This window comes from Manduca sexta, chromosome 21 (genome assembly GCF_014839805.1).
Source record: "Manduca sexta isolate Smith_Timp_Sample1 chromosome 21, JHU_Msex_v1.0, whole genome shotgun sequence".
NCBI classification, from domain to species: Eukaryota; Metazoa; Arthropoda; class Insecta; order Lepidoptera; family Sphingidae; genus Manduca; species Manduca sexta.
Window position 1 is genome coordinate 9,481,076 of NC_051135.1, and position 15,487 is coordinate 9,496,562.

Consider the following 15,487-nt stretch of genomic DNA (forward strand, 5'->3'; position numbering starts at 1 on the left):
TCACAAACATTAGTTAGTACTATTGTTTAATATTGTTATGAATGAATGACAAGCGAGGTAAGACTGGCAGCAACTTATAGACTTGGTTAGACTTTAAACTATATTAATTTATTTAAATTGAATTAATGTCTTGGTAGGGAAGTTGTATTATACGACTGCAGAGCTGAGGTCGCGGGTTCGATCTTCAAGTCGGGTTTTTGACTAAGTATTGCTCGAAGACTGGATATGGCATATACGGCGTATACGGCATGGTGTAGCATGGAATTCACCATATGGTGGAGAAGTACAGGCACGGATATGCCTCTGCCTACCCTTTAAGTTATAAACGCGTGTGTGTTGTTATTATTTTATTAGCTTTACGCGGTTTCGCCCCAAAAATCATGATTCCCAGATAAAAAATATTCTCGAGGACTCAGGTGTAATATAGTTTCCAGAACTTAAAGAATTTTCAGGATCGTAGAAATAATTCTGAAAATTAGCGCGTATATATAAACTACTAGTCTTCAACTTTATACGTACATAGTATCACGCCTCTCTCCCATAGTAAGTCTATGGATTGCCATTTTGCACGATTCTTGCATACTTCTCTCGCTTGCTCCGCATTCAATCTTTTCATGCATTCCCGCCAATTCGGGTACCCTTCGCCTTTACTAAGAATGTCAGATATCTGACATTTGAAGGTTCGGTGCGGTCTACCCCTACCGACTCGTCCATCCACATTCGCCTTGAGCTTTATAAAATCATATAATTAACATTTTGTGTTCTGCTTAGGTAAAATTGTATTCAACACTTCACATATTTATCAAAAATTTATTATGAAACTTTGATGTAAAATTCGTATCAAAACATGCTGACAATACTTTTCGTGGTACAAAAATACAATTTCATTCGACATTCGTCAAAGCTTGCGTCATATTAGGGAATTTCTTCGAAATAAGCCTTTGTCGAGACTGTCTATTGAATTCCCTGTCAAACGTGGGAGTAGTGAATGTCGGCACTCATTTCAAACAAGCAACACAGGCCACCTTTATTATACAACTAGCTTTTGCTCACGGCTCCGCCCGCGTTATAAAGTTTTTCAGGCTAAAGTTTTCCATTATAAAAGTAGTAGTTTCCCAGGAGCCTATGTTCTTCCCAGGGTTTCAAACTGTCTCGATACCAAATTTTATCTTAATACGTTGGGTAGTTTTTGAGTTTAAGACGTTCAGGCAAACGGATGCAGCGGGGGACTTTGTTTTATAATATATTTTTTTAGAACTTTTTAAAAGGAATAATCCCTACATACATCATTGTTGCATAACTTTAACCGTTTACGCAGCGCACGCAACGGAAGCTCTCAAAACTAATAAATTGTCCCCGTATTTGTAACATGTTTCATTACTGCTCCTCTCCTATTGGTCATAGCGTGATGATATATAACTTAGAGCACTCCACGAACAAAGGGCTATCCAACGCAAAAAGATTTTTTCAGTTTGGACCGGTAGTTCCAGAGATTAGCCATTGCTGCTCCGCTCCTATTGGGTATAGCGTGATGATATATAGCCTATAGCAATCCACAAATAAAGGGCTATCCAACGCAAAAAGAATTTTTCAGTTTGGACCGATAGTTCCTAAGATTAGTAAACAAATATAATGAGAAAGCTTCGAACTGCTAAGGTATCGGGAGTTACACGTGTCATTGTGAGTCAACCATAAAAGATAGACATATGCTGTCGTGGGATATTTTTTACATAATTTTAAGGAGAACATTTCCGTGATACATGATTTCTACGTAGCTTTAACCATTAAGGTTGCACACGCGACGGAAGCTTAAAAAATGGAGTAACTTCTCCCGTTTTACCAACATTTCCCTTCACTGCTCTGCTCCTATTAATTGTAGCGTGATGAAAAGTATACTATAACCAGCACAGGAGTATGAAAAATATTTGTACCAAGTTTCGTTAAAATCTGTCGAGTAGTTTTTGTTTCTATAACGGTTATACAGACAGACAGACAGACAGACAGACAAAAATTTTACTAATTGCATTTTTGGCATCAGTATCGATCCCTAATCACCCCCTGATAGTTATTTTTGAAATATATTTCATGTACAGAATTGACCTCTCTACAGATTTATTATAAGTATAGATAAAATTTTGACGGCTTTTGATAAATATACTAATAAGCCTTGTCACTCAATAAAATACATACTAATAATTTATACTCAATAAAGAGACAACTTTACAGACAACGCATAGATTAAACCGAAGGGTCGATAAGGGCGGAATTAGGTATAGACACGAATGCCTTAGATGAATATTAAAAAATAAAATAAAAAAAAACCTAAAAAGTTAAAGGATTTTTTGTATACCGGCAACGCATCTCTATGTCCCCAGGTATGGCAAATGTTCATGGGCAATGATCACTTAAGGTGAACCGTATGCTCGTTTGCCCATATCTATACATATTATAAAACAAAGTCCCCATTTCTGTCTGTCTGTATGATATCAATTTTTCTCAAAATCTATGGAACAGATTTTTATGGAATTTGGTATGGAGATAGATTAAGATCCTGGGTAGGTTATAGGTTACTTTCTATCCCGGGAAAATATATAGCGGGATTTTTATCCCGGAAAACTCCTTCACGCGAGCAAAGCCGCATTAGATCTTTTATGTAGGCTACACGGTTATCAATAAATAAATGTGTGTATGTATGTTTACTATAGATTCCAAAATGGCTGGACGGATTTTAAGATTTTTTTAGATAATCTTCAAATCAGCCTAGTGTAATCCTGTGTAGTTTGGTAGCATTGGACCACGAGACGATATCTGGCTATTTTTATTTTATTCTAGCCCGGCAAAGGTAATTAAATTTTACGCGTGCAAAGTAGGAGCGGGTCTTTAGTTTGGCATAAAACATTGTTATCCGTTCCTTATCTTTTTATACAACTGAATGATGAGACGAACAATTGGCTTGGATTTAAAATGGTAAATTACCTTATATGGGCTATTATAGCAAATCTCATTTATATGGTATAAACGCTAATAACCAAATACAAATATCTATTCACACACAAACAAACATAAACACACGCCCACACCTTTCGCGAAGGGTTAAGCAGAACCGTAACTAGGGCAATTATTTTTCACTGAGTGTATTCCGTCCCATGATGTGACAAAGGGCGACTCTATCGCAATATCGGACACAAATTTCAGACTGCAGGCCGATACTAAACAAAAAAAAAACAATATTACATTTTCCAAACCAAGATTCGAGACTTCAGAGCGTAAGGTCCGTATTGGCCTGAATTACGCTCGCCATCCTAAAATTACCCTACCCACACAGCCTCTAACATATAACAGATCTACCTTGTAAAATGCTAATATGCTGTACCATTTTATGTAAAAGTAACCAGAGGAAGAGCGTTGTAGTTTTTATTTTATTTTAGCTTGAACGCAAATTACATTTCGCGAAAGTGCTTTCGAGTTTACTCTCTGGTAAAGAAGGATAGAATATGTCCAATTTTATGTTTTAATAACGCTGCTTATTACCGCTTTGCACTTTGAGGTAGTTTCTCGTGTGCAGTGTGTAAATGAATATAATGTATAAAAGTAATTATCAACAGTCAGCTGTAGGAGGTAACAAATATTAATTCAATCACCGAAGTATAACATGTTTTTTTTCTCCAAAGTTATTTTTTTTCTATGGTACGGGAAAGTGAATCCACTGTACCTGATGATAAGAGGAGTGGGGTCCAATAGAATGTCGATTGATGAGAGATGATTACGTCTCAGCAGTTGCCACAATTATGCCGGCCTTTATGGACCGGATATTACACAGGCTTGACCCGAAACGCGACACACTTACGTGAGCCACTATGGCGGTTTTAACATCTTGTGTACGGTGGTCGCTATCTGGGCGGATATAAATATATCATACCACCAGGATAGTTAAAAGTAAATGAAGAGCAGGGATCATTGGAATTAGATTAACTTACTTCAAATATTTTCAGACCCCATTCCCTTCAATAGCTAAAAGACTTAGCTATTCACAAATTTGCTGTATGTAATTAATTCTCCTACTCTTGAAATTCTACGCGTTTATGAGTCGTAGTATCTTTGCGAGCCTGTTAGAAATACCACATAATTGAATCAACAAAATTATGATGAAGCGAGAATTTGAACGCCTGCATTGAATATCTTTACAAGTCTCGATCAATCACGTCGATGACACCAACTAATTCAGAGTTCAATTTCGTAGAAATCCTATTGTTTGAACAAAAAATTATACCTAATCCTGAGCCTGAGGGCGTTAGAGGTTGATTGGTTACAAAACGACCTCAGGTCATCAACTTTGTAATAGATAAGGGCATTATTATAGCAAAGAATAATTTTGTACTAGGGATTCGTCACCGCGCGAGTAGAGAATTTATGTCCCACTATACTTTTTTTCGGGATAAAAGTTATATTTTCATCCAAGATCAATTTGTGTCCCAAATTTCATCCAAACCCGTTCAGCGATTTTTGTATTTCCTTCTTATAAATAAATATCTTCATAATACGTATTCATAATTTTTGTAAATTCCATTCGAAAAGGAAGATCGAAATAAAAACGAATGCTATGAAGAAATTCCTGAATAGCTTTGCAAACCTGTACGGATCAAAATGTACATTCAACCTTCGTTATTCAAGTCTGTACGTTTAGTGAAGTGATTTGAGATTGCGTCCCTTTGATTGGTTTCAAGTGATAGTCAGGCGGATAGAAGCAGCTGCTGAGGTAAATTGACCATTTGGAATTCTATTGACTATATCTAGCAGTATCTAGATGATATTATAATAGCAAAAAATGCATATAATTTCAAGTACTTTTGTATGTATACGACAATGTGACTCCACTGCACCTGATAGTAAGTGGGGTTGGGTCCAATAGAGTGTTGACTGACGAGATATGATAACCCCTCGGCTGTCGACACAATTATGCCGGCCTGTTGAAACCGGATATATACAGGCTGCTCCCGGAACAACACTCTTACGTGGGCCACTATGGCGGATTTTAACACCTTTTACGGTGGTCGCTATTTGGTCGATTATATAATATATCTTAACACCAGCAAAAGGCTTCGAATAAGTTATAACGTTTACTTTTTACATACTTCATCAAAATAATTTGCCAATTCTTTAGTGCTAGTGCCAAAACTCGCAATTTCATATCGACATTTGGCACTACTCCCCTTTAAACGAGATTCGAACTAGCTTTTAACAAGAGGCCCCGAGCTCAGCACAGTTAGCAATTAATAAGAAAGTTCAAGTATTAAATTACAACTTACTAATGGCCATTCTAGTGATAAAATTTTCAAGGAACTTACTGTTTCTAAATTGATTTAACTATGTTCTTGTTCATTAAATACCCCGAGGGATTTCAACTCAGGCTTGACATACGTGTGGGGTCGACCCCACATTGGAGGGTGTTAGTCTGGTGGAAGAAAATGTACTTTCCTTATCGTAAGTCTACATACGTAAATATGAGTTATCTTATAATAATTCTGGTGGTGGTAGGTATCTCATAATATGTGAGAGTCTATTTCTGCCACTATTCTGTTCCGGTTTGAAGAACATTGTAGACAATATAACTACTGGACATAATGAGACTTAACATCTCATGTCTCGGGATGGCCAGCGCAGTGGAATACCAAACAATACTTTGTAATTCAAATTGTTCGAAGGTGCTTCTACTAATTGTTGGCGGTCGTATCATCAGGAGAACGGCAGACTCGTCTCGTCATTCAAAGCAATAAAAAAAACACAAGTTTTCACTCGTGAAAACTTTAACACCTAAGTTTCAGCATCGTTGACCATAGAGATTATAAGTAAGGTGTTAAAGAGTACTAGGTAAGCTGCCGTCAATATCATTTAAGAACGAGGAGTGCCGGCTTAACTTATTAGAGGAGAGGACATTTTGTCTAAACGTGATTTCATATTTTTGCGCAGTGGTTTCATTACTTGTCTTAAATAATATTTTCCTCTTAATTCTTTATGATCTTCTATAATCAGATAACATTTATTCTTATTACAATATATATCAGGAACAAATTAAAATTACTGTTGTTTGAATAGGGAGGACGGTATAAGCACCAGGTATATAATATGTATAAGTAGTTCAATTGTTTAATTATTTTTATATTTGATGAACCACTTTAAGAAAAAATAAATTAATGGTCTCCCCTTGACTGTGAAGTCTGGAATCTTCAAAATGTCGAGAGAAAATAATAATATAAATAGCCGCGCTAAAATCCGTAAAGTAGTTTTATTTCAATGTCTAACATTCGCATTCAATCAGTATAAAAAATATTAGAAACCAAACCGAAATCCTTAATTAATACAAGTCTTCAAAGAATAATTTTAACATAGGAATTCTAATCATACATTTAGTTTTTACAGCCTTTTAAACCAAATCTTAATGCTCATCTCAGGACGTCGGAGAATTTGGAGCGCAATTAATAGTCGTTATATTGCTACTGTGACAAAGTACCAGCGACTTTAAACATAATTTATATGATTAGATATACAGTTTTATATGTAGTTCTCAATTTGATGAGTAAAGGAGGTTTTAATGTAGCCACGTCCCATAGGAATGCACTCAAAGAGATGAAGTCTGCAGTAAATAATTGAGATAATGTACCTAAATATCAAAAGGACGATGTTCTCAGCGTCTATAGTATATGCTTTATTCATAAGAATTGCGTTGGGTATATTTTTAATGACGGGATAGCGAGCGAAGATGCACTGTTAAATAAAGCGTGTTGGAAAACTCCACACTTTTTTGCCTGATCTGGATTTTCAGGACCTTTTGATCCACAAACCAATTCACTAGGCTATGCTGTGTTAAAGTCTAGTCACTAGACTATAGAGACCACTCATCATCATTGGCAATAAACATCTACGTGAGATGATTAAGTAGCGTTCGTAGAAGATGCGAATTACAATATACACTTACGCTGGTGACTTATCAGATCGATTCTAGCCCGAAAGATACGAATAAGATAATATTTATTATTTGACTTCATAAGTACTTTCTATATTTTTAAGAATTTTAAACCTACTATTGTCTATACATCATATTGAACCTTAGACCATCTTTAAGGGACGCGTCGTGTGCTTATTGCTGTGGATAAAACAAAAAATCATTTTCAATATTACTACTAAAAAAAGTGCAAAAAACTATACCGTTTTGTGTCGTTACTAACTCGCACATAAATAAATCTTAAACTTTAGATAGATTATTTGGAGTACAAAGTATAGTACTTTACTATATATATGTAGATCTGGAGAAAATTGATAACATACACACAGAAAACGGGACGTTGATTTATAATATGTATAGATCGTCTTAATATTGAACTCATAGACCACTTTTAAGAGACATCACTTATCAAAAACAACAATGTAATAAATCCTTCACCTGCAAAACCATTGTAAGACGAACTCCAACTTCCTTGCCAGCTACTGAAGACAAAGACTATGAGATCAGTGACCCCGATCTTCTATTGTTTATAAGATCGCAACGCTCCACTGCATATGCACTTAATGGGTGCAATGAAAAAAGAGGTCTCCTTAATGAAGCATGGTTAATAAAATCTAGTTTTATTTAATGAATGTCGACGGGATCATTTAAGATGTCGTTGGGGTTTAATTAGTAGTTAAGTATGGCTGAATGTAATGAGAACACAACATGTTAAGAAGGAATAAAAGAAAAAGTTCATCAATCATGTAAATTAAATAATATATTTGTATCCATAAAATATTGTGATTCCATACATTTTTACTACTCCTCCAGTTTGGAAAACAGTTTCCACCAGAAAGTAACATGTAAGAAACTCAAGTGTTGCTCTTTTCAAAATCAGTTAAAAAGTGCTATATACAGTGCATAATATAAACAGTATTAAAATTATGGACTCCTATAAAACCGTTTATGATCACCCTATCCCTTGCCAGGTTGACTAACAAATGTCCCTCATAGCTACAACACCCAATAATTTGTATTACTAGGTACTGTATCCGTGCACTCCTCTGTCTAAGACGTTAAATGGTAAGTCTCTCCATGTTTAGTGATTAGCAGTAATTATCCTTTGGCTCATCTATCAGAACTTCTATAGTCGTTTGGCACAGATTTATTCAATGCAATTAGGTAAGTGAGGTTCTTCATGTATTATTACTATCAGCCTTATATTTTATTCTGTCTTACTGCTGGGTACGGGCCTCCTCTACTACTGAGAAGCACGCTGCCTTAATCCATCACGTTGGCCTAATATAGATTAGAAGACTTCACATACCCTTCAAAATTCTTATAGAGAACTTCTCAGGTATGCAGGCTTCCTTACTATGTTTTACTTTACCGTTAAAGCCAAGGTTAATTCACAAAGAATACTTACATAAAAGAAAAATCAGAGGTGCGTACCCATGGGTTTTGAATCTGCGGACATTCGTCTACAGATCGTTTCAATCCCAACCATACTATCGTTCACTTCAATAGAATCCAATATTACAAGTAAAAGGGAGCAGGTGTGCTAGCAGTCCCCTGGAAATCTAAATCCATCTTTAATTAAATAACCTGGATATGTAATTCAATTCAGATTGATTTCATAAGTTTACGTTCCTCCTCGACCTCAGACTGTGTAACAGAGATGTTTGATTAAATAATCAATATCATAGGTACTAGTTACACACGCATTGCATTAAACTAGTGCCAAATGAGATACGACCTTACCACCAGACGTGAGGGATTAAAATTCACCGCAGTCGATCGAGACGTTTTGGCGCCATTTAAAACATTTCTCCAGTACTATTACCATTTCACATAGACTTTCAATAATGTTTTGCGTTGAAATTGGCCTTTTTGGAGAGTTTATCATGGTTTTTGTACAAATACGCACTATTACTGTTTATTAATTCGAATTAGTGTTAAAATAGCTCTTATTGACATCCTAAAATACTGTGCCATTTTTTTTTTTATTGGATACTGGTTTTGTTTTTGCGATGTTGTTATTCTAACTCGGATTCAGAAACAAACACAATAACGCAGACTCGTAAAGTATCCGACTGTCGGCGAGGTTGTAGCTTAAATTCTTTCCACATTGGTTATGTTTTCGAATATCGAATGCACGGTTTTTATTATTATTCTTGTTTTGAAAAATCTTTTGCTGTTTCTATTTTCAAATATTGAACACAAGAAGTTTATTCGAAATGTCTTATTATTTATTATCTGTGAACTTTGGTTACAATAATTGAAATGTGGAACTTAATTTGCACTACAATAAGTTTAAAATCATTTACCATTACACAACCCAGCGGTGTTTTAAAACTTGTGTCGTTCCCGAAATCGCCGTGTTCCATTGAAAAAGTTCTATCATTAGCCAAACTTAGCGCGAACAATGCAAACTTTGACCCAAAGATAATAATTAAATTTAGTTGGCAACTGAATTCTTCGGTCGGACTACTGAGATATTCGGTTTTAGTGAAGTATTTTACTTCTTACTCTCTTTTACAAAGCATATTGTTGCCTGAGGCTTTGATTGATTTTTGGTTATGGATTATTCTGACATATAAAGCTAGGTATATATTCTGATTTAGTTTGTAATGTATGTATGCTCAATATGGGGATAAGTTCGCCTCCTATCACATAGGGACGGAATACACGTAGATAAAACTGCGCTCCCCGGTTGCACCTTTGTCTTTGGTCATTAAGGCGTAATGAGTGTGATATGTCTATACTTTGTGAAGATTCGTCTGCTTGATGAGATTTATCTGCATTTGAAAATGATTTTCAAAAATACAGAAGCAAGGCAGAATTGACATTGATCATCAAAAAAAAAAATCAAATAGAGGCCGTGCCTAGCAGTAGGACAGAGCTGGTATCATTATTGAAAATCATGGTACTTCACAACACAATATCGGAGTAGTTAACTATCACTTCATTCTGAAGAAAAAGAAACTTATACGGGCTGCAGACTAAAAACTAATAACCTAAGTTAGTTTAGCTTAGCTCGCATGTCTGAGATATTTTTTATACTTGTTTTCAGATATAAAACTATATAAACTGAGATAGATATTTTACCTGATTTTCACAGCTATGCGAGGTAAACGAGCTTAGTTATAGAACTCTAAGTGGCTTTATGTAGTGGCTTTACGTAAGATGTAGGTAATATAGTTATATTTCCTATTACGTGTAACGTTTTGGTCGTACTGTGATCTTATTAGTTGTAACCTCCTGATCCTAGTGCCACCCTAGTAATTGAGAGATCGGCGTGGTTGAGAGGTCGTAACAAATTCCTTCTGCAATGATTCTTTCTGTTGTCAGCAGCAGTGTGTAATCGCTGTTGTGTTCCGATTTAAAGGGCATTGTAGCCAGTGTAACGACTCGATTTAAGACTTTACATCTCATGCCTCAGTATGATGAACGCAGTGGAATATCAAACAATATTTTGTAATTCATGGTGTTGGATAGTGTTTCTACTATTTATGGGCGGTCGTATCGCTTTCCATTAGGCAAACGGACAGCTCATCTCGTCATTTAAATCAATAAAAAAACAATATGCTTGTCAATGTTCCACTGACCCTACATTGGTTTAGATAAAAACAGGTGGATGGAGATATAACTTTTTTTAATACTATCTTCTCTTTACTTTCGTTTACTTTTAAATTGTATCAAAACGTTCTCAGACAATGTTTCCAGTAAATGTAATTTTATATCTATTAACGAACACTAATAGAATTCCAATAAGGGCATAGCCAAAGACTTTAATCAACGGAGCTGTTCCGAAGGTCAAGACGTTCGAGAGGTCTCGACTTCGAGTACTACTGAAAGAATAATAATTGGAAACGAAAACCATTGAGATAGCCCGGTTAATTCACACGAAGATATTTCAGGCTGCGTCTGAGATGAGATGAAATTATGTGAAGAATTGTTTTTGAACTATTTTTGTATAACACTTGGTATTGCTCGTAGCTCCGTTCATAAACTTTTCCCGGGATAGAAGACCCACAATTTACTTTTTCGGAGTTAAAAATAGCTTATATTGAAAAGGACATGGTCTATCTGTATTCGAAATTTGATCTAAATCTGGGAGATTACGACATTTATTCAAACTTAACAAATTGTAATGTACTAGCTGTTGCTCGCGGTTTCGCCCGTGTGCAGGAGTTTCCCAGGATAAATGTCCCGCTATATATTTTCTCGGGATAGAAAGTAGCCTATAACCAGGGTTTTAAACTATCTCCATTCCAAACATCATAAAAATCCGTTCAGTAGATTTTGAGAAAATCGATTCAGACAGAAAAGTCGACTTTGTTTTAATTATAAAATATATACGTATTAACGTATAGATATACAGACAAGAGCATTGTATGAAATACATTTATGTAGTTAACAATAGTTCTTAGTTTTCAAACAGTTGACTAGTGAATAGTAACGCGTGTCCATTGAGACCTGAATACCATTAACAGTTAGAGATCCAGTTAATATCTGACAAGCAATTCCAGTAATACCGCTGATTCGCTTTCAGAGTTTATGAATTATCAGATATCGAACAGTTATCGATGATTTAGTGTCACTACAGTTCTTTTCTAGGTCTACTTTCGGTAATGGACTTCGTGTGGCTAATAATGATCATAATTCTTTTATTCTGGCTCAGTAACTACACTTCTACGGATCCTATCTGGGTGCAAACAGTGCATAAATTCTCATGAAATAAGTAGAAATAAAGGTAATCATCATTAGGTTACTGGTGATATTGTAAACCGATATAACTACTGAAACTAATATCTTGACGATCTCTATGTTGAATAAAGATAAATTTATAGGAAGGATAATGTCTTTATAAACGTATTTTGTTTTTTCTTTTGATATTCGCCGAGTATCGTTGTTGCCTTCCTCGTGTCAAAATATGTATTGAACAGTTCGTTTAGTGTAACAATTAATAAATGTAAATTAAAAAAAAAAAAAAAAAATCTTACTCAATTTTATTCAAATATAGTCATAATATAACCCAACACTTTATAATGTCAAAAGCTCTATATAAGGTATATGTATAATAAATTAATTTTTAAGTCCCGTTTCATAATCTACAAGTACATTTTACTTGACAGTTATCGTATTAAACAACTAATGTAAAATTCATTTTATGACCATTTATTTGGGAGCGTAGATTAGATCGTGTCTTTTTAATTTGGTCGGCTTATTTATGTGTCGCATAGCATTTCCTCAGAAATTATGAAACAGGCCCTTAATCTTGTTAATTTAAAAAATAAAAGCTATGACCGATATTTTTTGATGATTTTCTAATGTTTACACGAATGTTAGATATTGATATAAAACTTTTTTTCGGATTGTATCGCGGTGTTTTATAATATAATTTTCTACCAAAGTTGCCATCATTTATTATTGAATCAATCGAACTAAGTCCTAATCTACTTCAGTGTCATGTTTGGAACAACTGATAGGTTATGAAACACATTAAAAATATTCCTAATATACCTTATTACTCATATCATCAATATAAACATTGGTTTCAAGTAATTTTGTATACCTTATCATAGTAAACCCTAAGTTTCCCAAATTCCCAGGTAAATAATAAACCTTAACTTAAATTTTAACACTTCACCGCCCACCAGTAAGAGACGCTCATTAACTAAATACTAACGTAAATATAGCTGAATATAATAACTAAGATGATAGAACCAATATAGATATAGGAGGACATGTAGAGAACGTATATACGTACACTAAAACCATTATAATAATTGCTGGCGAACACGCTTCTAAATGAGAGCATTTCAAGGGATACGTAGGATTATCCTTTAGAGATTAACGTAGGAAGAGTAAATTACATGGAGTAATTGCTAGAGAAATTAATACCACAGCTGTAACAATGTAATTCGGAAATTTTGATATCCATTGTGGATAAGAGATTTACATTATTTTAGATAGCGGTTAGAAACATTGGAAAACGTATTTCCAATTTTTCCACAAATTTTAAAATAAAGATGTGAATGAACTGCCTAAATTGTATTTGATTTACTTTTTTTTCTTTCCGCCTTAAAATGCAACATCGAACATCGAAATAATACTTTATTATGGATTTTATCACGGTTTTACGACAATCTTTAAATATGTACTGAATTTTCAAATAGAATACAAAAAGTAATTGTAAAAACGACCATTTTTTTTCCTTTCAATTTATCTTTTAACAAAAACGGAGATATTTTAACAAAAACGGAATTTATATGATATCATTTTTTTTTATGAGAATATTAGAATCAAAATTTATGTTAATGTCTTGATTTGCTTAGAATTTTTTATTATTAGTCGGATAATAATAGAGCTATTATTTAAGTCATTTTTAAAATAAAAACCCCATCGGATTACTAAGTTGATATTTTTTATTTTAATTATATCTAGAATGGTTAAAAATGACCATATTATAAACTATTTAACATTTTCCCCAAGATTTTATCTACCAAACTCTCTCATTTCTAAAGCTATCTGACACCTGGATCGCTAAAAAGAGGAATCAAAATACTTCGCTTCCCTTGAAAAATCCTCTATCGGTAACTAGATTGCTTTCCAAACAATTATTCTTAAATAAACCGTCTTAAGCAAACATACTTAAGTATCGAAAGATTAATTGATATAGGGGTGCAACCCCTCTTCTATCTATAAAAAGCTGTCCCTAACAATTAAACTGTCAGAGAAAACCATCAATTAAATAAAGTTACAAACCGTTTTTTGTTATAAAGAATATCTCAATTGCAAAGTAATTTTTTTTTTTAATAACTCGATGAAAAATATCAAAAATAGAAAAATCACTCACCATAAATCATCGAAATGAACAGCAAAATTGCATTCAAAACGTACAAATGCCGCTTCATCCTCTTCAAATTCCAGGCCATTTTGTCCCATGTCATCTTAATTACTATTTACTTTTAATTTGACACTGTCTTCACCAACACTGGCACATAATTAAGTTACGAAAGCATTTTCCACTTACAGCCCTAAATGTCTAAATTGACATCTAATTAACACGTCGACATCTGACACTTTTCGTCACATAATGTGTTAGATGTCACTATATTCCAAAGAACTGTTCCTTACACGCACGTAACAAAACATATAAAATAAACCCCCTTTATTTATTAAATTTGTCTACAGTAACTATGAAATCATTTGGCACAGCACGACGTCACTGAGTTTGAAGACATTTCATAAAAGTTTTTGAGTGTTACAAATAGTGTAAGCGATACGTCGTACGATGTACATTTTCGGGAGTATATTGGGTGCACACGCGACGTCCACCCGATGCGCTCTCGACAGCGGCACTGCGTTACGTAAGGGTAGATTGGCGACGGAGGCGCGAGGGAGGGAGACGGCAGATAGTTTTCAGAGGGTTACAGGTCGCGGGATGGCGAGGGACGCTGAAGGTTTTCACGTCCAGCCACTCCACAGAAATCTTGTGATGCAATTAAAATGTTCAAATTAATTGTAATTTATCACTTTCTGTTTATTACACCTGTTTAATTACGATTTAAGTTTATGTGATGTTTAATTTGAAAAGTAAGGGTTTAAATTGGAATAAATTAACTTTATACTGTACAATCTTTACTGATATTAATCTTAATGAACATCTTTAATAGTACAGTAAATTTGTTGAACATAATAACTTATTCGTTCAATATGTCAACCTTAAGAGGTCATAAAAATGGTAATTAATTGCGGAAATTTGCAAAACATGCGGATAATTTAAGTATTTTTTAAAGTCAAATGTCAAAGAAACAAATTTTAGTTTTATATTTTTTGTAAGTCCATAACAAGATAAAAATAATATTTCATATTTCAGTAATCGTATTTCCCACGTAACAACGAGCTCTCAAAAACAAACATTCAACACACAAATAATTTAAGATAATTTTGAAATTTATTTAATTCAATGAAATCTCAGTACCAACTGTAATCCCCAAATTATCCATAATGATTGGTCTAAGGAAAATATTTTTTCAATCCTACTAGCTTTGGGGAGAATATTGAAATTAAAACCCTATTTGCTTCGTAATGATTTCAATATATTTTTTCAAGATAATTTAATTTTTTATAATTGGGACGTTTTAGGTTTCAAACCAATTCATTATATTTATTGTTTAATTTTGTTTTAACTTAGATTGTTTTTCAGTGATAATTGTTTTGCTTATTATATAAGAAACATAATTTATATTAGCTGACCTCTTATTGATTAAGGGAAAGTGTGAATTTGTGTCTGTATATGTGCTTCTCAGGGAAAATTGACTTGAAACGGAACATGGAAATACGAAACACGAAATGCGCCTGACAGTAAGGATAGTACAATTAAAGCTTTTATCGACAAAAAACTGTTTTCGAAAATTTTCAGATTAATGCGGATCCGCCTTGCTAGAAATAAACCGACTGACTCTAAAGGAGACTTATCAAAATAAGCCATTCCTC

The 15,487-nt window shown here is 34.1% G+C and overlaps 1 protein-coding gene across 2 annotated transcripts in view; it reads right to left on the reverse strand.

Moving 5' to 3' along the window:
• Window positions 1–14,357, reverse strand: part of LOC115450387 — a 97,880-nt gene extending 83,523 nt beyond the window's left edge. For both annotated transcript variants that reach the window (XM_037441117.1, XM_037441116.1), the window contains exon 1: window positions 13,845–14,357. In XM_037441117.1, the coding sequence (XP_037297014.1) occupies window positions 13,845–13,938 (94 nt within the window). In that variant the 5' untranslated portion in view covers window positions 13,939–14,357. The remainder of the gene's footprint in view (window positions 1–13,844) is intronic.
• Between the last annotated feature and the right edge of the window lie 1,130 nt (window positions 14,358–15,487).